The sequence below is a fragment of the Bos grunniens genome, chromosome 3 (assembly GCF_055505025.1).
Source record: "Bos grunniens cultivar Pamir isolate PY7600 chromosome 3, Bosgru_T2T1.0, whole genome shotgun sequence".
Lineage (NCBI taxonomy): Eukaryota > Metazoa > Chordata > Mammalia > Artiodactyla > Bovidae > Bos > Bos grunniens.
Window position 1 is genome coordinate 103,521,542 of NC_141167.1, and position 22,523 is coordinate 103,544,064.

At 42.3% G+C, this 22,523-nt stretch overlaps 1 protein-coding gene across 5 annotated transcripts; it reads left to right on the forward strand.

Annotated features, from left to right (window-relative positions):
• The first annotated feature begins 17,742 nt into the window (after positions 1-17,742).
• On the forward strand, positions 17,743-21,915 carry KPRP (keratinocyte proline rich protein). 5 transcript variants are annotated; one of them, XR_015161666.1, is made up of 3 exons: positions 17,743-17,772; positions 18,471-18,615; positions 19,413-21,915. XR_015161666.1 is itself a non-coding variant. In XM_086394498.1 (2 exons), the coding sequence occupies exon 2, from the start codon at positions 19,441-19,443 to the stop codon at positions 21,169-21,171; it is 1,731 nt and encodes a 576-aa protein (XP_086250624.1). In that variant the 5' UTR covers positions 17,743-17,772; positions 19,413-19,440; the 3' UTR covers positions 21,172-21,320. The 5 variants fall into 5 exon arrangements, 3 of the variants coding, with proteins under 3 accessions (XP_086250624.1, XP_086250622.1, XP_086250623.1); XR_015161665.1 differs by having other exon boundaries at positions 18,471-18,602; XM_086394498.1 differs by lacking the exon at positions 18,471-18,615 and having other exon boundaries at positions 19,413-21,320.
• The last annotated feature ends 608 nt before the right edge of the window (positions 21,916-22,523 follow it).

The window sequence follows — 22,523 nt, forward strand, 5'->3', positions numbered from 1 at the left end:
ATAAAGGGGCTCCAGGGAGAGAGGAAGGAGTCACTTTACAGGAATGGTGGTGGGAATTGGGGTGGGCTTAAGGATCCTGCAACTTGCAGAAGTCTTTGTTCTCAGTATCATAATTTTATAGTTTATTCATTAAAAAAATATCATTTTTGGGGGGATACATCCTACTCCCATTTGATATCTTTGAGATTAAGGATCAGAAAATGAGTGCACTACTTTGTGTCCTTTGGGGATAAGAAGGCTTACATCAGTGGGTTTGGAGGCCATATGGGGAGTTGGCCATCATACCTCAGGGGAAGCAAAACAGGCTGAGGGGACAGAGTATTCATTAAGGTTTGCTTACCTTCACATCAGTTTCCAGGCGCCATTGTGGAACTTGATTCATGAACCTGCTATTTGTAGAGGAAAGATCTCTATGAAATCCAGGGGAAAGAAAACTATGAGAATGAATCTTTGAAATGGTGCATTGATTTCTTTTTTGTGTCTCTCAGGTTGGCTGAACTCCTGAAATATACTTCCAGTAAAATAAGCAGCAGTGTCAGCCCCTCCTGAGTGTTCCCCAAAATGTCCCACCCAACTTCCTGCCCCATGTCCCTCTCCAGTCTCTTCCTGCTGTGGCCCCAGCTCTGGGGCTGGGGGATGGGGGTGGGGGCTGCTGCCTGAGCCACCACAGGTTCCATCCCTGTTGCTGGGGCTGTAGCATGACTGCTGTGAGTGTGAGCTCTCTGGGGGCTTTGGGGGCTCCAGGTTCTATGATGGGTGACTACTGTTAACCTGGGTCTTACCCACAGGAGAGCAGCAATGGGAGGAGCCAAGTAACAGATCCACCAACCTCCTCCTTCCCCTCACAATCTTTCTTTCATTCTGGAGTTTGAGTTAAAATGTAGTCTTTGCACAGGGCTCATCCTTGTGCTCCCCACAAATTCCCTCTCTCCTCACCCTACACACCCTACCATCAAGCCCCAAATCCCACTAAGAGAAAAATTAAGTTTCTTCTTTTGCACCCTGCTCCTTGTCCTTGATGTCTCACACAAAACCTCCCCTCCCTGCAGCTCTGCCTCACCAATGTGGGTGAGTGTTTCTCCAGATGACTTTGCCCAATTTAGGTACCAGCCATCCTAAGGAGCAGCCAGCTTTGTCCAGACCACCTCCCAAAACAAAGACCCCAGTGACTTTGTCTTTTAATGTGGAAAAAGGACCTTCTTCCCTTCTGTCAGTCCTGGGCTTGGGAACTAGAAATGCCATGTGTCTACAGGGGCAGTGACTCTTATGCTTACTGTGATTTATATTACTTTAAAGAATGTTCATGACACGGGGTATATTTTATTTTTATGACATTCTTTGAAAAATAAGCAATAAAAACACAACCAACAGAATGAAGATATAAAGATTCAGAGAGGCCAAACACAATATATTTGAGAGCTGAGACCAAATCAGGAAGCCCCCATCTCTTACTCTTTTAATTATTTCTACAGTCCCATGATATGTCCTATATGATTTTATATTTAAAAAAATTTTGTCCCATTGCAAACTATTTCAGAAATGATTATTTTTCCATTAGGTAAGCATACTGAGGTAAAAAAAAAAAAACCAGCTCTGATGTTAAGTAATCATAATCATATAATGATGATAATAACAATAATAACCTTTACTGAGGGCCCTTTCATGGCTTGACTCTTCACATACTTTTTATTTAGCCTTTCCAACAATGTATGAGGCAAATATTGTTTTCATTTTATGTTTGATGAAACTAACCAAGGCTGAGCAAGAGTAAACAACTCGCTCTTCCAAGCTCTTGCTTGGAGGGAGAACCATAGCATAAGCCCAGGCCTGTCTGCCTGCAATGATCTTGCTATTTTCCTGGGGCACTCAGCCTCCTAAGTGGGGTTTACTTCTTGAGATCAAAGTAGGCAAAGTGCTAACGGTGTAAGACGGTGCCTAATAGTGGTATAGGGTCAACAATCCATTTCCTGGGTTAAGACACACAGTCTCCACACCTGTGTCCCTGTTTTAGCTCAGTTCCTCCCACATTATACCTCACAGGGCAGCTAGAGTCTGATCCTGTCACATCTCTGCTTAAAATAGTTGCCAGTGATCTGGACACAGACCTGAGGGACTCCTTTCTCCTGCTTCATAGGCTGCTTTCAATTCTGTGAATATGCCAGAATCGCTCATATCTCCTATACTGTGTCCCTTTGCACATGCTATTCCTTCATTCTAGCATATTCTTCATCCTCCTTTTTTCCTACTTATCCGTTAGGTCTCAGCCCATACTCATGTATTCAAGAAAGTCTTTTCTGGTCTCCCTGGCCAGGTTAGCTTTCTCCCATTCCCTGCATTCTCAGCCTTAAGCAGCTCTCATTGCTCTGTAGACCTCTCCTGCCAAATACTAATCAGGGGCATCATTGGCTATTTATCTGTGTGGTCTTTCGATTGACGATTATCTTCTTCATTCAACTAACAGCTTTCTAAGAACAGGGGCTACATTTGATGACTCCTTTATCTTAGCACTGTAACTCCAGGATGTAGCATGATGTTTTATACACAGTTAAACCGAGTAGCTGAATGAATAAATGCATGCATTGAAGAATTAATGAGTCAGCATCACTGATATTACCACCATCATTCCTTCAATCTATATTACTATAGAAATATTTTTTTAATTGCTCCAGCCCCAGGGGACATACATATCTAAAATATATGTATAGTCTATCTGAAGTTGAAATTCACTTGGGGACCTTGTATTTCTATTTGCTAAATCAGACAACTCTACCATAGACACTTGCCTTTTTGTGATGTAAGTCATGCAATTTCATGTTTGGAAGCTCATAGTCTCATTTTCCCCAAAGATTTCACTTTTTTTTTAATTTTAATTTTTAATTGGAGGATAATTTCTTTATGATGTTGGTTTCTGCCATACGATGTGAATCAACCATAATTATACATATATCCTCTTCCTCTTGAACCTTGCTGCCACCTCCCTCATCCCACCCCTTTAGGTTGTCACAGAACACTGGGTTCAGTTCCGGTGTTATACGGCAACTTGTACTAGAGATCTATTTTATATATGGCAATGTATATGTTTCAATGCTACCCTCTCAATTCTTCTCATCCTCTCTTTCCCTCACTGTTTCCACAAATCTGTTCTCTATGTCTGTATCTCTATTGCTGCCCCGGAAATAGGTTCATTAGTAGTATTTTTTCTAGATTCCATATGTATGTGTTAATATATGATATTGGTTTTTCTCTTTCTGACTAACTTCACTCTGTAACAGTTTCTAGGTTCATTCACTTCAGTGGACTCAAATTCATTCCTTTTCACAGGTGAATAATATTCCATTGTGTATACGAATATGTACCACAATTTCTCCCTTTGTATTTATATTTTATTATTTTATTTATTTATCTTTTGACTGTGCTGGGTCTTTGCTGATGCATGGACTGCTTTCTAGCTGCAATGCACAGGCCTCTCATTGTGATGGCTTCTCTTGTTGCAGAGCACAGGCTCTATGGCCCAAGGGTTCAGTAGTTGTGGTTTCTGGGCTCTACACACAGACTCAATTGTTGTAGTGCATGGGCTTAGCTGCTCTGCTGTGTGTGGGGTCTTCCAGGACCAGGGACCAAACCAATGTCTCCTGCATTGGCAGGTGGATTCTTGACCACTGAGCCATGAGGGAAGCCCTGTACCACAACTTCTTTATCCATTCACCAGCTGATGGATATCAAGGTTGCTTCTATGTCCTGGCTATTATAAATAGAGCTGCAATGAACACTGTCTCCCATTGGTTTCTATATGCAGCTTTTTCTGTGGAGTGAGAAGGTAAAAACTTTGAAAAGTGGTGCCTCCTAACTTTTTTTTAAGTGCCTCCTTTCTATGCTCTTATCCTGTGCTTACATCAAAGCCCTTATCACACTGTATTACAGATGTCTGTTCATTTATGTATTTTCCTTATTAGACAGTAAGCTCCTTGAGGACAGAAGCTATGAATAGCTGTTTACAGAATGTTTGTTGTGTGGATGGATGATGACTGATCTTAATTCAATTCTAGGAATCTGATGGGTAATCTGTAAATACTTGGGAGTGACCTGGATTTAATAAGCTCCACTTGATGAACTAAGACCGTATCCATTTAGCATAGGACATTTGAGATAATTACTACTAGCAGGGAAGATTTGAAAGAAGTAGTCATCACCAAGAAGAATATAATATTTCCTTGGATTACAGGTCAGCCTCCAGTGAACATGTCAGCCTGAATGACTGTGTTTCCAAGATGCTTGGGGAAGATGCCTGACTCGGGTTCAAGGAAAGTTTGTCCCTAAAGAAATTATAGAGGGTATCCTGTATGGCAGGGAGGTTGGATCTCAAGAAGCTTGTGAGTCCATGCTCCATGAATGTGATTTAGTTGTCACCAAGGCTTAAGGATATATCTCTACTTATGTATGCATGTGTATGTATGTGGTATCTATCTTGATTGATAGACATCTTACAATATATATGCAAATGTACATACAGAAGCAAATATATATATACATATATAATTTTTATTGAAATATAATTCACATACCATACAGTTCATCCACAGAAAGTGTACAATTCAGTGTTTTTTTGTATGTTCACAGAGCTATGTAGTTATCTAATTTTAGAATGTTTTCACTACCCCAAAACAAAATTCTGTAGCTATTAGCTGTCACATCTCATCCCCTTGAGCCCCACTTTCTGTCTCTACAGATTTTCCTCATCTGAAAGTTTCATATAAATGGAATTTTATGGTATGTGATCTTTTGTGACTGGCTTCATTCACCCAGCGGAATGTTTTCAAGGTTTATTCATGTTGTAGCATGTATCAAAATTCAACACCTTGATACGGCCAATTAATACTCCATTGTATCTGCACACCACAAGTGTTTATCCATTCATCAGTTGGACACTTGAGCTGTTTATGCCTTGTGGCTACTGTGAACAATTCCATTATGAAACATTTATGTATACATTTTTTGAGTGGATGGTTTCATTTTGTTTGGAGGGATTTTCATTTTGCTAGGAGTGAGGGGGTTGGTGGATCATGTAGTAAGTAACTCTAGGTTTAAGTTTTGAAGCACTGCCAAATTGCTTTTCACAGTAACTGTACCATATACATTCCCTCCAGCAATGTGTTGAGGATTCCAATTTCTATGTATCCTCCTCAACACTTGTTACTGCCTATCCTTTTTTTATTATAGTCATGCTAGTGGGTGTGAAGTGGTATGTCATTATGGTTTTGATTTGCATTTTCTTAATGACTAATGATGTTGAGCATTTTTTCATGTGCTTAACTGGCCATTACTATATTTTCTTTGGAGAAATATCTATTTAGATCCATTATTTATTTTTAAATTGCCATATCTTTTTATCTTTTATCTTTCAGTTATAAATGTTCCTTACACATTCTAGATAAAAGTCCCTTTTCAGATATATAATTTACAAATACTTTTCTTCATTTGGTGGGTCAGCTTTTCACATTTGCAACATAAAAGTTTTTAAAATTTTTATGAAGCTCAATTTATCTATTTTAAAAATTTTGTCTAAATTTTGCTTTTGATGTTGTATCTAAGAAACCACTTAAATAAAGTCAAGTCAAGAAGATTTACTCCTATGTTCACTTCTAGGAGTTTTATCATTTAAGCTCTTACACTTAGGTTTTGATCTATTTTGAATTAATTTTTCCATATGATATGAAGAATTATATATCCCTTGATATCAGAAGGGGACTGATTCTAGGACTCCCTCTGAAACCACAAGATGCTCAGGTCCCTTATCTTTTAATCGAATGTGCATTATTTGAACATAATCTACACACATCCTCCTGTATACTTTAAATCATCTCCAGATTACTTATGATAATTAATGAAATATAAACATCATGTAAATAATTGTCAGCACACAGTAAATTTGTGTTGATTTTTGAAACTTGCTGATCATTTAAAAATATTCTTGATCTGGGATTGGCTGACTCCATGAATGAGTAATCTGTGGATATGAAAAGCCAACCATATTTTAATCTTAATTTCACCTATAAATTCTTATGAGCAATCCATAAGACTTTATTATATAATTTTTTCATCTTTCTATGAACTGACACTATCTTCAAAGCTTTATATTTATTTGTCTCTTTCTATGCAAGAAGCACAAGCTGGAATCAAGAGTGCTGGGAGAAATATCAATAACCTCAGATATGCAGATGACACCACCCTTATGGCAGAAAGCAAAGAGGAACTAAAAAGCCTCTTGATGAAAGTGAAAGTGGAGAGTAAAAATGTTGGCTTAAAGCTCAACATTCAGAAAACTAAGATCATGGCATCTGGTCCCATCACTTCATGGCAAATAGATGGGGAAATAGTGGAAACAGTGTCAGACTTTATTTTTCTGGGCTCCAAAATCACTGCAGATGGTGACTGAAGCCATGAAATAAAAGACGCTTACTCCTTGGAAGGAAAGTTATGACCAACCTAGATATTAAAAAGCACAGACATTACTTTGCCAACAAAGGTCCATCTAGTCAAGGCTATGGTTTTTCCAGTGGTCATGTATGGATGTGAGAGTTGGACTGTGAAGAAAGCTGAGGGCCGAAGAATTTATGGTTTTGAACTGTGGTGCAGGAGAAGACTCTTGAGAGTCCCTTGGACTGCAAGGAGAACCAACCAGTCCATTCTGAATGAGATCAGCCCTGGGAGTTCATTGGAAGGACTGATGTTGAATACTTTGGCCACCTCATGCGAAGAGTTGACTCATTGGAAAAGACTCTGATGCTGGGAGGGACTGGGGACAAGAGGACAAGGGGATGACAGAGGATGAAATGGCTGGATGGCATCACTGACTCGATGGACATGAGTTTGGGTAAACTCTGGGAGTTGGTTGATGGACAGGGAGGCCTCGCGTGCCATGACTTATGAGCTCACAGAGTCGGACACGACTGAGTGACTGAAATGAACTGATTGTTGTTCTAGGACAATCAGTTTTATCTTAGCTTCTCTCACTCTCTTTTTTTAGCTCTTATCAGTTCAGTTCAGTTGCTTAGTCATGTCGACTCTTTGTGACCCCACGGACCACAGCACGCCAGGCTTCCCTGTCCTTCACCAACTCCCGGAGCTTACTCAAACTCATGTCCATTGAGTCGGTGATGCCATCCAGCCATCTAATCCTCTGTTGTCCCCTTCTCCTCCTGCCTTCAATCTTTCCCAGCATCAGGGTCTTTTCCAACAAGTCAGTTCTTCACATCAGGTGGCCAAAGTATTGGAGTTTCAGTTTCAGCATCAGTCTTTCCAATGAACTCCCAGGACTGATCTCCTTTAGGATGGACTGGTTGGATCTCTTTGCAGTCCAAGGGACTCTCAAGAATCTTCTCCAACACCACAATTCAAAAGCATCAATTCTTTAGTGGTCAGCTTTCTTTATAGTCCAACTCTCACATCCATATGTGACTACTGGAAAAATCATAGCTTTGACTAGATGGACCTTTGATGGAAAAGTAATGTCTCTGCTTTTTAATATGCTGTCGAGGTTGGTCATAACTTTTCTTCCAAGGAGCAAGCATCTCAATTTCATGGCTGCAGTCACCATCCAAAGTGATTTTGGAGCCCAAGAAAATAAAGTCTGTCACTATTTCCATTGTTTCCCCAACTATTTACCATGCTGTGATGGGACCAGATGCCATAATCTTAGTTTTTTGAATGCTGAGTTTTCAGCCAGCTTTTTCACTTTCCTTTTTCACTTTCATCAAGAGGCTTTTCAGTTCCTCTTCAGTTCCTTCCAGAAGGATGGTGTTATCTGCATATCTGAGGTTATTGATATTTCTCCAAGCAATCTTGATTCCAGCTTGTCTAACTCTATAATTTGAGCCTAATATTAGGACTAGAAATAACTTCAGAGTTTACAAAGTCCAACTGAGACCCAAATAATATAAGTAACTTTGCTGGAGGCCACACAACTTTTCATGTCTTCTCTGTGTTAATAAAAGAGATTTATAAAGAATAAAAAAGTTTTACAGTAATAAAGTAACTTCAAGTTTAAATTTAAGCCAAGAAAAAAGTATATACATATAAATACAGTATCAAGACTAAACTGGAAGGTAATTTATCTTTAAAACCTGCAGCACATAAATAATTCAAACATAAAAAGCTAAATATCTTCATATTAATCAGTGAAATTTCATCTTAAATCTAGTCATGATATTCCTACAGAATCCTTTCCTGGTATTATTAGAAAACTAACTCTTTTAATTGGCTTCTGGTGCTTATTACTAGACTGATTTTCATCAGTTCAGTTCAGTTCAGTCACTCAGTCATGTCTGACTCTTTGCGACCCCATGAACTGCAGCACACCAGGGCTCCCTGTCCATCACCAACTCCCGGAGTCCAGACAAACTCATGTCCATCGAGTCAATGATGCCACCCAACCATCTCATCCTCTGTCGTCCCCTTCTCCTCTTGCCCTCAATCTTTCCCACCGTCAGGGTCTTTTCCAATGAGTCAGCTCTTCACATCAGATGGCCAAAGTATTGGAGTTTCAACTTTAATATCAGTCCTTCCAATGAACACCCAGGACTGATCTCCTTTAGGATGGACTAGTTGGATCTCCTTGCAGTCTAAGGGAATCTCAAGTATTCTCCAACACCACAGTTCAAAACCATCAATTCTTTGGTGCTCAGCTTTCTTCATAGTCCAACTCTCACATCCATACATGACCACTGGAAAAACCATAGCCTTGACTAGACAGGCCTTTGTTGACAAAGTAATGTCTCCACTTTTTAATATGCTATCTAGGTTGGTCATAACTTTCCTTCCAAGGAGTAAGCGCCTTTTAATTTCATTGCTACAATCACCATCTTCAGTGATTTTGGAGCCCAGAAAAATAAAGTCTGACACTGTTTCCACTATTTCCCCATCTATCTGCCATGAAGGGGATGGGACTGGATGCTATGATCTTAGTTTTCTGAATGTTGAGCTTTAACCCAACTTTTTCACTCTCCTCTTTCACTTTCATCAAGAGGCTCTTTAGTTCTTCTTCACTTTCTGCCATAAGGGTGGTGTCATCTGCATATCTGAGGTTATTGATATTTCTCCCAGCAATCTTGATTCCAGCTTGTGCTTCCTCCAGCCCAGCGTTTCTCATGATGTACTCTGCATAGAAGTTAAATAAGCAGGGTGACAATATACAGCCTTGACGTACTCCTTTTCCTATTTGGAACCAGTCTGTTGTTCCATGTCCAATTCTAACTGTTGCTTCCTGGCCTGCATATAGGTTTCTCAAGAAGTAGGTCAGGTGGTCGGGTATTCCCATCTCTTTCAGAATTTTCCACAGTTTATTGTGATCCACACAGTCAAAGGCTTTGGCATAGTCAATAAAGCAGAAATAGATGTTTTTCTGGAACTCCCTTGCTTTTTCGATGATCCAGCAGATGTTGGCAATTTGATCTCTGGTTCCTCTGCCTTTTCTAAATCCAGCTTGAACATCTGGAAGTTCACATATTGCTGAAGCCTGGCTTGGAGAATTTTGAGCATTACTTTACTAGCGTGTGAGATGAGTGCAATTGTGCAGTAGCTTGAGCATTCTCTGGCATTGCCTTTCTTTGGGATTGGAATGAAAACTGACCTTTTCCAGTCCTGTGGCCACTGCTGAGTTTTCCAAATTTGCTGGCATATTGAGTGCACCACTTTCACAGTGTCATCTTTCAGGATTTGAAATAGCCCAGCTGGAATTCCATCACCTCCACTAGCTTTGTTTGTAGTGATGCTTTCTAAGGCCCACTTGACTTCACATTCCAGGATGTCTGGCTCTAGGTGAGTGATCACACCATCATGATTATCTGAGTTGTGAAGATCTTTTTTGTACAGTTCTTCTGTGTATTCTTTCCACCTCTTCTTAATATCTTCTGCTTTTGTTAGGTCCATACCATTTCTATCCTTTATAAAGCCCATCTTTGCATAAAATGTTCCCTTGGTATCTCTAATTTTCTTGAAGAGATCTCTAGTCTTTCCCATTCTATTGTTTTCCTCCATTTCTTTGCATTGATCCCTGAGAAAGGCTTTCTTATCTCTCCTTGCTATTCTTTGGAACTCTGCATTCAAATGGGCATATCTTTCCTTTTCTCCATTCCTTTTTGCTTCCTGTCTTTTTACAGCTATTTGTAAGGCCTCCCCAGACAGCCATTTTGCTTTTTTGCATTTCTTTTTCTTGGGGATGGTCTTGATCCCTGTTTCCTGTACAATATCATGAACCTCCATCCATCGTTCTTCAGGCACTCTGTCTATCAGATCTAGTTCTTTAAATCTATTTCTCACTTCCACTGTATAGTCATAAGGGATTTGATTTAGGTCATACCTGAATGGTCTAGTGGTTTTCTCCCCTTTCCTCAATTTCAGTCTGAATTTGGCAATAAGGAGTTCATGATCCGAGCCACAGTCAGCTCCCAGTCTTTGCTGACTGTATAGAGCTTGTCCATCTTTTTCTGCAAAGAATATAATCAGTCTGATTTCGGTGTCGACCATCTGATGATGTCCACGTGTAGAGTCTTCTTTTGTGTTGTTGGAAGAGGGTATTTGCTATGACCAGTGCATTCTCTTGACAGAACTCTATTTGCCTTTGCCCTGCTTCTTTCTGTACTCCAAAGCCAAATTTGCCCATTACTCCAGGTGTTTCTTGACTTCCTACTTTTGTATTCCAGTCCCCTATAATGAAAAGGACATTTTTGGGGGGTGTTAGTTCCAGAAGGTCTTGTAGGTCTTCATAGAACTGTTCAACTTCAGCTTCTTCAGTGTTACTGGTCAGGGCATAGACTTGAATTACCGTGATATTGAATGGTTTGCCTTGGAAACAAACAGAGATCATTCTGTCGTTTTTGAGATTGCATCCAAGTACTGCCTTTCAGACTCTTTTGTTGACTATGATGGCTACTCCATTTCCTCTAACGGATTCCTGCCCACAGTAGTAGATATAATGGTCATCTGAGTTAAATTCACCCATTCCAGTCCATCTTAGTTCACTGATTCCTAGAATGTCGATGTTCACTCTTGTCATCTCCTGTTTGACCACTTCCAATTTGCCTTGATTCATGGACTTAACATTCCAGGTTCCTATGCAATATTGCTCTTTACAGCATCAAATCTTGCTTCTATCACCAGTCCCATCCACAAATGGGTATTGTTTTTGCTTTGGCTCCATCCCTTCATTCTTTCTGGAGTTATTTCTCCACTGATCTCCAGTAGCATATTGGGCGCCTACTGACCTGGGGAGTTCATCTTTCAGTGTCCTATCTTTTTGCCTTTTCATACTGTTCATGGGGTTCTCAAGGAAAGAACTGATTTTCATAATGTCATTCAAAACATTTGGTGGCCACCTTTTAGGAGCCTGGCTTTCTGCTAGGTGCAGTCTTCTGCTACCAGGATGTTCATCATTTAATGAAGATATGAGACATATCAGCAAAGAAGTGCAATGCTTGTAGATCCTATAAAAGAAGGCAATTCAGGGCCCCCAAATGGCTCATTTTACCTGGGTTGGTGGTGAGAATACAGCCGTAAGTAAAACGGATAGAGACATTGGTATTTGAGCTAAATGTGATGAAGTTATTAGTAGACATTTGACATACAAGGCAAAGAGGAGTGGGTGAAGAGAGAGAGAGAGAGGGCAGAAGAGAGTGCTCTGAGCAGAGGAAAGAATTTGGATAAAAGGCAGTGAAATGAGGCACCAGACTATATTGGGAGCAATTGTGAGGAACTGGCTATAGCTGAAGCCTTCTTAATAACCAAAGACAGATTGGCATTTGATATATCCTTGCCACTGAGCTGGCAAGGATATATTGATAACCCAATGATGCTATATTGGTAACATTCTGTGAGGCTGAGGGTCTGCTTAAGCAGGACTCTCAATTCAACAGTATAATGACTGTCTGAGAGATTACTACCATTTAAAGTAGTTGATTTAGTTCTGCCCTAGACTCTGAATATCATTTTGTGGTGGTAACAGTGTTGCAAGTTAATAAGTAGACTTTCAGAAGCCCCAAATTCTCTGCACAAGCAGATGCATAACTTACCTAGCATAAATTCTGCCAATGAAACATACATAGATTACTATTCACTGAGCAATCTTATTAAATTTGCAAAATGTGAACAAAAAAAAACTTAGAGCAGAGATATAGCTCCACTTTATGTCCTACTCCCTTGTTTCTATGCATCCCTCATCTGAACATTTCCAACAGAAAAAGCAAGAGAGTTCCAGAAAAACATCTATTTCTGCTTTAACAACTATGCCAAAGTCTTTGACTGTGTGGACCACCACAAACTCTGGAAAATTCTTAAAAAGATGAGAATATCAGGCCACCTGACTTGCCTCCTGAGAAATCTGTATGCAGGTCAAGAAGCAACAGTTAGAACTGGACATGGAACAACAGAATGACTCCAAATTGGGAAAGGAGTACGTCAAGTCTGTATATTGTCACCCTGCTTATTTAACATATATGCAGAATACATCATGAGAAATGCTGGGCTGGAAGAAGCACAAGCTGGAATCAAGATTGCTGGGAGAAGTATTAATACCCTTTGATACGCAGATGACACCACCCTTATGCAGAAAGTGAAGAAGAACTAAAGAGCCTCCTGATGAAAGTGAAAGAAGAGAGTGAAAAAGTTGGCTTAAAACTCAACATTCAAAAACTAAGATCATGGCATCTGGTCCCATCACTTCATGGCAAATAGATGGGGAAGCAGTGGAAACAGTGACAGACTTTATTTTTGGGGGCTCCAAAATTACTGCAGATGGGGTATGCAGCCATGAAATTAAAAGATGCTTGCTCCTTGGAAGAAAAGTTATGACAAACCTAGACAGAATATTAAAAAGCAGAGACATTACTTTTCCAACAAAGGTCCATCTAGTCAAAGCTATGGTTTCTCCAGTAGTCATGTATGGATGTGAGAGTTGGACCATAAAGAAAGCCGAGTGCCAAAGAATTGATGCTTTTGAACTGTGGTGTTGGAGAAGACTCTTGAGAGTCCCTTGGACTGCAAGGAGATCAAACCAGTCCATCCCAAGGAAATCAGTCCTGAATATTCACTGGAAGGACTGATGCTAAAGCTGAAATTTTGGCCACCTGATACAAAGAACTGACTAATTGGAAGAGATCCTGATGCTGTGAAAGACTGAAGGCAGGAGGAGAAGGGGCTTACAGAGGATGAGATGGCTGGATGGCATCACCGACTCCATGGACATGAGTTTGAATAAACTCCAGGAGTTGGAAATGGACAGGGAGGCCTGCTTTATTGCAGTCCATGGGGTCACAAAGAGTCGGACACGACTGAGTGACTGAACTGAACTGAACTGAACTCCAGTCTCTTCCCCTTTATCTCTCCTCTGTATCTTCACATTTCCTTATATATCCATGCATTACCTCAATCACCATCCTTATTGTGCTTGCTTTCTCTTTTAACTTTCAATGTCTCTCTTAAGAGTGGTTGCAAACAATTGGGGAGCTCTCCTGTTCTGTTGAGTATTAGCTTTTCTTTGTTCTCCTGATGTGTGCTTGTTTCATTATCTATTAACAGCCACAGGTGACAATCTGTGATACTATTTTTTTTTTGCCTTTACCTTTACCCTGGTTGAGACATAGGTACTCTGTTGCTTAAATAGGCATGTGACCTGTTGAAGATGGTCTTAGGGAGAAAAACTCAGTGGTACCCTGGTGCCAAGGTAAAACCCTGACTACTTTAATTCTTGAGGGTAGAAGATATAAGGCACTAAGAATTTGTATGGAAAGATTGGAAGATATCTAAATGACAAATATCATCACCATTTCAGGGGTGAGTTCCAGAACCTCCCCTATTAGAATGATGGGAGGGGAAAAGAAGTGAAAAGAAGATTGTGAATGATACAAAGGAAGAAGTCGTATTGAATCTGTTAAAATATACATCTTTGCACACAAAGGACAAGTATTTATGGACTAGCTGTCAGGATTAAGGAATCATTAAGACTCCAGTAAATTCTTTTAAGGTTCAGAGCCAGTATCCTAAAGGATAAGATAATAACTCCTGAAAAGGGTCTTATAGTATAATAAAGCATAGAATGCCTCTCTGTGTATCTGTAACTCAAGGCAATTTCATTTCATTATGTGTATATATACATACACATACATATACATATATATATATGGTGTATTTACACATATGATATATATATGTGTGTGTGTGTGTGTGTGGTATTTCCTAAAGCCTCTATCTCTAGATAACTTGACTATAATCCTGATCCTGCCATTTTCAAGCTTGTGACCTATAACAAACTACTACTTCTTTGAACTTTTGTTTTCCCAGTTATGAAATTATGAGAATAACATGTGTCCTTCATGGCTATTTTAAAGATTGAGAGACTTAATGTATGTCAAATTTCTTACCCAAGAGACCTCTAGATTTATTGTGCTTTTCAAGTTGCCTCCATCTTTTTAAAAATCAATGCAGGATTCAATAATTCCATTCTGGTGGTCACACAGCTGGACTGTGTTTTCAGGTTTACTTTTTCACTGATTCCCTGACTACCTTCAAGACCAACACTACCCAAGTTTAGAGCACCTTGGCCAAATTGTGTGATGAGAAAGATAACTTCTCTGTTGTAGTGAAAGAGGCCTAGCCTGAGGTTAGGTGTCATTCCTTACCTGCAGAACGACAGGTAGGATCAGATAATTTCTGGGTGCTTGTTGCTCTGACCCTCTGAAAGTCTATGACCCCGCCTGAGTTTAGAATAATGGTATCTGGAGACCGCTTTGGAATGAATGATGGCATCCAGAACTCTGATTCTAAAGTCAGGCTGATCTGGACAGAAATTCCTCCATGGGAAGGATTTCACAGCCATGACTGGAATGGGCACTGTAGGTCACAAAGCACTTTCATACCCATTATCTGATTTTATCTTCATGAGAACCTGGTAAAGTAAGTATTTTCACTCCCATCTTCATATGTGGAAACTAAAGTTCAGAGTAATAAACAGCTAATAAAGTGCTAAGTACTTTACACCAATTATCTCACTTAATTCATACAATACTCCTATGAGTTTTCTAATTCTTCCTTTTCTTCTTTCTTCTTCCTCTTCCTCCTCCTCTTCCTCACTCTCCTCCTTCTTATTTTTCTTCTTTCCATTTTATAGATCTGAGGCTCATGCAGGTTAAGGAGCTTTAACCCCATTAGCAAATAGTAGAGTTAAGATTCAACCCTAAATCTATCTAATAACTTCTATCTTAAATGCTTACCAGTTTATAAACAAGTGAAATGACCCAGGGTTATTTCACTTTCCTTCAATTTTGCCAAAGAAACTTAAGAGGAAAAATAAAATAATAAAAGGAAACTTACACTTGGAGTGACACTGTGGCTATAAGGAATGATGGAGAACTGTAGAAAATAAAAGTACATGCCCTATTTTGCAGGGGGGAGGGGAGTTGTTAATCGGGTTGATGAAAGGTAGGCTCATCTGTGCTGGATCTTTTGACTTTAGAAGAAAAGCTGAATGTCTGCAATCTTAAGTAAAATCTATTTCTAAATGCTAATGATTACTAATTATCTAAGTGAAAACTATGGTTGCACAAAATGAAATGTTACCCCATCTTGACTGCATCTGGCTCACAGCATTATTCCTGTTCTGCACTGTGCTGTTTTCAAGGACCACTCCAAATAGCATTAGCTGCACACCTGCTGTGAAACCATCAGGTTGCCAACTCAAGACTGGGACACAGCAGGCAACTATCAGTCCAGATATGCCTGTTGCTTATGATCAGCATGTACTCTTAGTAGATGTTCAATGCTTTGAATATCATTCTTGTCTGGATGCTTCTGTATAAAATAACTGCCTCAATGCTCACCATCACTCAGGAAAATTGATTTAATTATCTGTATTTTGCAGATGAGTAAATTAATATTCAGGTTGGTTACAAAGGTCACAGTTGCACATAGCCAACCTGGGATATAAGACTTAGCTCTAACACAATATTCTCTTCATCCTGTAAAGTTTCCTCTATCTTTTAGGTGATTTTAATTATCTTTTAAAGAAAGGCATTGCCAAAGAATGTTCAAACTACCACACAATTGCACTCATCTCACATGCTAGCAAAGTAATGCTCAATATTCTCCAAGCCAGGCTTCAACAGTACATGAACTGTGAACTTCCAGATGTTCAAGCTGGATTTAGAAAAGGCAGAGGAACCAGAGATCAAATTGCCAACATCCGCTGGATCATTGAAAAAGCAAGAGAGTTCCAGAAAAACATCTATTTCTGCTTTATTGACTATGCCAAAGCCTTTGACTGTGTCAAATTCCACCACAAATTCTGGAAAATTCTTAAAGAGATGGGAATATCAGACCACCTGACCTGCCTCCTGAGAAATCTGTATGCAGGTCAAGAAGCCACAGTTAGAACTGGACATGGAGCAACAGACTGGTTCCAAATTGGGAGAGGAGTACGTCAAGGCTGTCTATTGTCACCCTGCTTATTTAACTTATATGCAGAGTACATCATGAGAAATGCTGGGCTGGATGAAGCACAAGCTGGAATCAAGATTGCTGGAAGAAATATCAATAACCTCAGATATGCAGATGACACCACCCTTATGGCAGAAAGTGAAGAAGAGCTAAAGAGCCTCTTGATGAAAGTGAAAGTGGAGAGTGAAAAAGTTGGCTTAAAGCTCAACATTCAGAAAACTAAGATCATGGCATCTGGTCCCATCACTTCATGGCAAATAGATGGGGAAACAGTGGAAACAGTGTCAGACTTTATTTTTTTGTGCTCCAAAATCACTGCAGATGGGGACTGCAGCCATGAAATTCAAAAACACTTGCTCCTTGGAAGAAAAGTTACGACCAACCTAGACAAAATATTAAAAAGCAGAGACATTACTTTTCCAACAAAGGTCCGTCTAGTCAAAGCTCTGGTTTCTCCAGTAGTCATGTATTGATGTGAGAGTTGGACCATAAAGAAAGCCGAGTGCCAAAGAATTGATGCTTTTGAACTGTGGTGTTGGAGAAGACTCTTGAGAGTCCCTCGGACTGCAAGGAGAGAAATCAGTCCTGAATATTCACTGGAAGGACTGATGCTGAAGCTGAAACTCCAAAACTTTGGCCACCTGACACAAAGAACTGACTCATTGGAAAAGACCCTGAAGCTGGGAAAGACTGAGGGCAGGAGGAAAAGCAGATGACAGAGGATGAGACGGTTGGATGGCATCACTGACTCAATGGACGTGAGTTTGAGTAAGCTCCAGGAATTGGTGATGGACAGGGAAGCCTGGTATGCTGCAGTCCACAGGGTCAAAAAGAGTTGGACACAACTGAATGACTGAACTGAAGTGAATTATCTGTTATTTAATTTAAAGAGGGATTTTTCCTGTTTTCTCTACCTGGTTAGAATCTGAGACAAGAAGGAATGCAGGGGCCTGGAATCATCTTTCAAGAGAAAAGATATCTTTGCCACACCTCATCATCCCCTTAACCAGGTCTTCTAGGGATGGAGAAAAAACTGACAGTGTGAAGAAGGAGTAAGAAAACAAGGAACTGCTCCTTCATAGTTCAGAGGCTTCAACACTAAGGTGAGACACTCCCACATTCTACAGGTGACTGCAAGGACAAGCCCACAGGGAGGTGACTGGCTGCTGGAATTGGGTGATGCCAGGCAGATGCCAACCAGTTGTCTCATGGTCTAAGCCAGGCCCAGAAGCCTTTATATACAGTCCTGTCTCCATATTCCTCACCCTGAATGACTGCTTGCCTGTGAGGACGGTGAGTTTAGGGGTTGGGTCTTGGGATTGGGGTCTGGATGATGCCCACAGGGTTCCCAGATTCACAGGGATGAGGCACAGTGAGGGCAGATCCTGGGACCAGAAAAAGAGAGGCACTCCTTCAGAGGGGAACAATCTGAAGGGCTTTTAGAGGATGGAGGAAGAATATCTACGGAGTTGGGGTGAAAAGCTGGGACAATGAAGTCAGTGTATTTGCCTTGGATAACCATGGACTTATCCATAGGTACCATTTTCTTGCATCAGGACCTCTTTCTCTGGAAAAGATGAATTATTAATTTACATCTTGTGAACAGACATGTGTGTAAGAGGGTTACCTTCCTCAAGGACATGTATACTTAGACAGGCTGTATGAATAGACAATGGAAGGCTTTGCTCTTCATTAGAAGTATTTCAGTATCTCAGGAGCTTATGGAGATGTGTTTTGATGGATGGACTAACTGTCAAAACAGTCTCCGTGCTGTGCTGGTCACTGGGCTGATGCCCGTGAACAGGCAGATTTGAGGAGGACAGAGGAGTGGGGATGGGGCCTCAGTTTCTCTCTGGCTAAGTGTGCTGTTGGGGAGCATCAGCACCCCACCCATCGTGTTTGTAACACTCTGCTATTTAGAGCTTTATGTGTGCCTGAATGTCAGTCTTGTGATTTAGGAAACTTGCACTTTCTGGGTTACCCCATTTTAGGTAACTGTGCCTTGCCTCTCAGAAGGGCTGGGGAGAAAATATTTCTGAAACTAGCAGACTGTCCCAGTTGAAGTGACTGACATCAGGAATCTGCCTAGGCAAGTTTCCAAGACGGTCCTGAGCCTTTCCAAGGTTGGTGTATTTGGTATGTGCGTGTTTTGCATACATCCATGAGGGCTTGTTTAAGTAAATTCACCTAAAAAGATTGAATAGAGAGAAACAAACATTTTATGTTGGGTTTGAGCTGTCTGGTGAGTGGCTGGATCCTTTAATCTACAGTGGATACTTTCTTTGCATGCAGATAGTGCCTGAGTGCATAGTCACACACTTGTGTCTCACTTTTTGCAACCCTATAGACTGTAGCCTGCCAGGCTTCTTTGTCCATGGGAGTTTCCAGGCAAGAAGAATACTGGAGTGGGTTCAAACCTGGGTCCCCTGCACTGAAGGCAGTTTCTTTACCGCTGAGCTACCTGGGAAGTCCTGAGGGCTTGCTCCCATATATGCCCTTTTGCATGTTTGCACATATGTGAAAGTTGCCAGTGTGAGTGCTTGAGGGCATCCAAGCTTCTGTGGGTGTGGAGTTCCCACTTTGGGCCTTGGAAGGAAGGTTTCTCTCTACTTCATATAAAGCTCCCTACTATCTCTTGGGACTTGATGAAGTGAGGGAATTCCCTTGTCATCAGCGCCCTCTTGTGCTGGACACTGGAATGCCCATTTGCTGTTCTTTGAAGCTCCCTCAGATTAGGTCTTTTGGCAGATTCAAGGCAGGTCTTGTGGGCAATGGTGACTAATCTTGGGTCCAGCTCACTCTGTAAGGACTCTTGGGTACAAGTTGAAGGTAGGGAGGAAAGTCCAGGAAAGAAGCAGGGTGTCTTCCCCTTGGTCCTGGTCACCATTCCCCAACAACTTTCACTCTCCTGATCTTGGTCTTTCTACCCTCAGGTTCTGCTTACCTGCCTGCATCAGAACCATGTGTGACCAGCAGCAGATTCAGTGTTACCAGCCACACCCCCAGTATTGTGTGACATGTTCCCCCTGCTACATCTCCCAAACCCCTTGTGCCAACAGCCAGGTGGTGGTCCAAGCCCCCTGTGAGATGCAAATTGTGGAGTGCCCTGCACCATGCCCAGTTCAAGTTTCCCAGGTAAAATGCCAGGCTCCATGTCAGTCTAAAACTACAGAGGTGAAGGGCCAAGCTCCACGCGAGTCTAAGACCATCCAGGTGAAGGGCAAAGCTCCATGCGAGTCTAAGACCACCCAGGTGAAGGGCAAAGCTTCATGCGAGTCTAAGACCACACAGGTGAAAGGTCAGGCTCCAAGCCAGCCTCAGTTTACATGTGTTCAATGCCAGGTTCCATGCCAGTCTGAGGTTTCCTATGTGCAGTGTGAAGGCCCATGCCCTGTGCAGACCTGCTATGTAGAATGTGCTCCAGTTTGTTATACAGAAACTTGTTATGTGGAATGCCCAGGCCAGAGCTATGTACCCTGCCCGGCACCTCAGCCTGTCCAGACCTATGTAACAGGTCCCCTGGTGTGCCAGCCTCAGGGAAGATTCTCCACCCAGTGCCAGTATCAGGGCTCCTACAGCGGCTGCGACCCCCAGCGCCAGTCCCGGGCTTCATTTAGCACCTGGGCGCCCCAGTGCCAGACCCGGGGCTCTTATGGGAGCTTTCCTGCACAGAGTCGCTCTCGGAGCACCAGCAGGTGCCTCCCTCCTCGCCAGCTGCAGCCTTCTTACCGCAGCTGCTCCCCACCACGACGTTCCGAGCCCTACTACAGCAGTAGCTGCCTGCCGTCAAGATGTTCTCTGGGCTCCTATAACTATTGTACCCCACCCCGCCGCTCTGAGCCCATCTATAACAGTGACTGTTCTCGGCGTCCCACTTTGGGCTGCTCTCAGAGATGTGGACCCAAGTGCCGAATAGAGATTTCCTCCCCTCGCTGCCCCAGGCAGGTTCCCCCGCAGAAGTGTCCTGTTCAGATTCCTCCCATCAGACGCTGCTCTGAGAGTTGTGCCCCACGACCCTCCTGGGGTACCTCCTGCCCGGATCTGAGATCACGTGCAGAGCCGTGTCCACTCCCAAGCTTCCATCCTCCACGGCGTTTGGACCAATGTCCAGAGCCATCACTGCGGCGAAGTCCACCTCCTGCTCCATGCCCACGTCCACTTCCGGCTCCACGTATGTGTTCACGTCCAGAGCGGTGCGTAAGTCCAGAGTTCCGTCCCTGCTCTCCACCACGGCGACTTTCGGAACCCTGTTTGTATCCAGAACCACGTCCAGTGCCATATCCAGCCCCGCGTCATCCTCGCCCAGTGCAGTGCGATCTTTCAGCACCGCGTCCATGTCCGCAGCCCTATGAGCGCCAAGAATCTTTTCCACTTCTGGAGCCAATTCCACTTCCGGAGCCAATTCCGCTTCCATCGCCCTGCCCAAGCCCAGAGCCATGTGTGGAGCCCCGACCAAATCCATGCACAGGAGACCTAGGCTGTCATGAGTCCAGTCCACACCGCCTGGACACTGAGGCCCCCATCTGTGGCCCAGCTGGTTACAACTGGTGGCAAGACAGTGAGCCTAGATGTAGACCTTGCGATGTAGGCCTTCCAGAATCACAGGGTCTTGGTGGTTGTGGAGACCAAGGAGGCGTCAGTGTTGGAGTGAAAGGTGGAACTCGTGGTGGAGTAAAGGGTGCCTACTTTTAAAGAAAGCACGGCTGAGATAGCCTTACCTTTTGCCCTGAAAATGTTGATCCTCCATTCCCAGCAGCCACAATTTCCAACATTTTCTGGTTTGTATCACTTTCAAGACTTTCAGAGGCTCCCTGCTGCAGAAATGATGTCCAAACTCCTTTGCATGCCATCTCAGGATCCAGACCTGGGTCAGAGACACCTCTTTAGCCTCACATCTAACGCTTCCCCAAACACATCCTCCCGTTCTAGCCAGACCAGTCTGGCCACCATGGCACATCTTGGGTGTTTCCCAAGACATCCCCTTGGGGTCCCTGCCCCCAAGCGTCTGCTCACTCTTTCCCTACTACCTGGACCACTTCTCTGCTACTCCCAGTATCTAAAAATCCAACCTGTATTTCAAGACCTATTCCTTGGAGCCTTTTGTATTTGTTCCTCTCTGCAGGACCCTGGACTGATTTCCTAGAACTCATTGAATCATCCACACCATCCATTTGGCAACTGCTTTGGAACATCTCTTGAATTGTTATTTCACTTTTCAGGTGTGTCTGTCTCTACCTGCCCAGCTAGGTTGTAAACTCCCATTGGAGTGGAGTCAAAGTATCCCCAAAGTCCTGTGCTTCTCCTGGGGCAGACAGCTCCTCAGCAAGGCTTCTGGGTTTGCAGCTTGAGCTATGGTCTGTCCTGATGTGCAACCACAGGACTGGAGACAAGAGGAAACCATGTAACAATAAAGACGATGATACCCTCACAGCCTAAGTCCTGCATAATGCCTGTGTTCTTACTCCTTCCTGACTCTCTGGGATGAGTTTTTTTTTTTTTCTTCTTCTTCTTCTTTCATTTATTTTACTTATGGTCTGAGCTTTCTTTAGCTTAGACTGAGTGGGCTGCCTTGTCAGTTTTCTGTCTACCATCAGTGTCCCTGGCCCCTGCTGGGAACGGGTGGATGAAGGGGATGAGGAATAAGGGAACAAGGAGGTTAACTCTTGCTCCTCTATTTAGAGGTAAAGGTCTCAGGCCAGGGTTGGGTAGGTCACTCAACTCTGGGGCCTTAGTCATAGCCATGTGACCTCTGTGGAGTCAGGGAGGGGAGGAGGGAGTCTGGGATAGGCTCTCTGGGGTCCTTTGCACAGGATACACTCTTGTTTGGTTCAGAATAAATGATTAGCTTTTTTTTTTTTGATACAATAGAAAAGGATACATCTGAGGCTGAGTTTGCACTCCTTGATTGCTCTCAAATCCCATTAGGCATGGGTGGTTTTGTGTATATGAAGGTAGGGCTTAGAGAGACAGAAAAAGGGGCGATGCTTCTGCCTCCCTGCAGATGAGATGGATACCACAGAGGATGCTGGGAAATGATGCTGGGA